Genomic DNA, 2,569 nt, shown 5'->3' on the forward strand with positions numbered 1-2,569 from the left:
ATGCAGAACGAGCTTTACCCAGAACTTTTACTATATTCGGCACAAAACAAAAGTGCTATTCATTATGATGGCGATATGTTGGTGGTTAGCATCATCAAATTTTTAGTATCTCAAGGAAGAAATTCTCTCTATTTAAGCAAGTATGAAGGTATTTGTTTAGTTTTATCCTTCCACTTTCTTATTCTTCTGTCGACATTACTTCATGGCTTTGCTCCCAACGTACTTGTGATACTTGTTCTAGCGTACACTAATTACTAGATTTGGATAGAAATGTGTTAGTCATTTGAGTATGAAAAGCTCTTATGAAATAATGTTACTATGTTCCCTTAGTGGCACTTACTATGGAGGTTCTGTATTGGAGATGGCAAGCAATTCAGGCTGCCATCCGTTCTTTATTTAAGCGAATGGATCTTCATCCTAAAGAATTCGTTCTAATCCGGCCATATTTCTGTAGAAGAAATTACTTCTAGCACTGTACTACACTAACAAGGATTTGCTGATGAGATCATATTAATCTTCTCACCAAACAATAGCTCCATACAAACAGGGTTGGGATCTTCTATAATTATTATGGTAATTGCATGTATGCCGTTACTCCAGCCATTTGTTTCACTTAGGATGGCTGGGATTGGATCCATAAGAAAAATCAGAGTGGTTTTGAAAATCACACTGGATTCAATCCTAACCTTCCAATCTGGTACCAAGATAAGGAAACAGTAGATTTAGGCTTCGTTTGGGATGACTTTCATACTGCTTCTTAAAGCATCTTTTTAGAACAAAAATTTAAATTTTTTACTAGAAAGCAGCTTTAAGAAGCAGTAAGAAAGCCCCCCTAAACGAAGCCTTAATTGCCGAGAATCCCAACCCATGTAAAAAATGAGCTTGCAGGTAGTAACTGCATTAGACTGTAGTAATGGAACCAGGCTTTCTTCTCTTTTTACTCTTTAAATACTCACACTCCAGTTCGTTCTAACTCTCTCTGCAATGCTCCAGGTTATTTGTGGAAGCATTCACTGAACAATAGCAAGAAAAAAGCAACGGCGCATGATGCATCTCCATTTCTAACCAGCAAGATGAATCCTCACTTAAATGATAGCATAGTCCAGAATATAGGAGGAAACAATCATCTCCCTGCTGAATCACCTGCTCCAAACAACCTCCACAACAAAGCACATTACATAGTTCCAGGCTATATTCTATTTGCCACTGATAAGCTTCGAGAAGCTATTCCGTTTAATAACTCGACTATTCTCGTTACGCTCGTCAATGAAGGACAAGTTTTGCAGGGTCTCATCTTAAACAAACCCGTAATGTGGGATGTTTTTGAGAATATGGACCATGATTGGGAGCCTATAAAGCAAGCACCCATTTCTTATGGAGGACCTGTTAGAGCACAAGGCCTTCCTCTGGTCAGTTTGGCCAGGAAACCTAGAGAGGGGTATACGAAAGTTATCCATGGTGTTTATTTTGGTAATCCAGTGATTACAAGCATTGCAATTGAAGCAATCAAGTCTGGAGATCGATCCTGTAATGATTATTGGTTCTTTTTGGGTTACGCTAGCTGGAAATGGGACCAGTTCTTTGATGAGTTAGCTGAAGGAGCTTGGCATTTGAGTGATGATCCAACTGGAAGCCTGAACTGGCCAAATAGCTGAACGCACACAAGTGTTGCTGAAGAACTGGTTAGAGTAATTTGGTACTGGAGTTTTAGACCTGGTTCTCTCAATGACTTTACAGATCGAGATATGCTGGCTTTATGTGGAGCAAAGCATGGAAAGACTGTTTATCATTAAAAAAAAGAAGAAGAAAAGAACCGATTTTGAATTTAGAATCTTCAATCATGTTAAAGTCAATGCACACATGTTCATCGGTTCTGGGAGGACATGGAGTTTCTTGGTTTTGAGGCTATTTGCTTTGTCGGATGGATGTAGAAGTTATATTTTATTTTGGAAGTCTTGATAGAAATGAATAGAGAATGAATGATTGGTGAAGCTATTTCTAAATAATTGGGCGACGAATAATGATGAGCATGATGATTTTATTGCATGTTAAGTTCTATTTTTTTTAAATGATTTTATAGCATGAAACAGCCATGTGATCAGTTCAAGATCAAATTGGCCGGTCTAAACTATTTTTTTTTTTAAAAGTCAACATTTTAAGATGCTACTCCTTTTTTGGGAGTTTGAAAAATTTTAAGGGGGAAGCAGAATTCTCTCATTTAAGAATTTAAAGTTTAAATTTTTTAGGTGAGATATTTTTCTCATTAAAATAAAATACAATGATGAAATGAAGCTAAAAAGTAGTGGTCATTCAATATATGATTGAGCCAATAAAAAAGTTTAAATAATTTTTAAGTGGGACATTTATATTTGAAAATATTATTATGTTCATTGCAAGCCATAATTTTTAATGATTTCTTTTTTCAAATCAAAAGTTGAGCATCAATTTGTCTTTAAAGGCAATAGATGTTATGCTATAGAGACTTGATTAAGGAAATATTAAATTGAATCATATGGCTAATTCATTCACACATTTATTTTCCACTAGTTTCATATACTAATCTATCAAA

At 35.6% G+C, this 2,569-nt stretch overlaps 1 protein-coding gene across 1 annotated transcript; it reads left to right on the forward strand.

Annotated features, from left to right (window-relative positions):
* On the forward strand, window positions 1-2,066 carry LOC110094608 (UPF0301 protein Clim_0777-like). The gene is made up of 2 exons (XM_028700725.1): window positions 1-148; window positions 994-2,066. The coding sequence occupies exons 1-2, from the start codon at window positions 1-3 to the stop codon at window positions 1,653-1,655; spliced, it is 810 nt and encodes a 269-aa protein (XP_028556558.1). The 3' UTR covers window positions 1,656-2,066.
* The last annotated feature ends 503 nt before the right edge of the window (window positions 2,067-2,569 follow it).

Source organism: Dendrobium catenatum, unplaced genomic scaffold (genome assembly GCF_001605985.2).
Source record: "Dendrobium catenatum unplaced genomic scaffold, ASM160598v2 fragScaff_scaffold_1582, whole genome shotgun sequence".
Classification (NCBI taxonomy): Eukaryota; Viridiplantae; Streptophyta; class Magnoliopsida; order Asparagales; family Orchidaceae; genus Dendrobium; species Dendrobium catenatum.

Coding starts and splice junctions, on each gene's coding strand:
- LOC110094608 (XM_028700725.1), top strand. CDS start 1: ATGCAGAACGAGCTTTACCCAGAACTTTTACTATATTCGGCACAAAAC. Junction 149..993: donor CTATTTAAGCAAGTATGAAG/GTATTTGTTTAG, acceptor GCAATGCTCCAG/GTTATTTGTGGAAGCATTCA.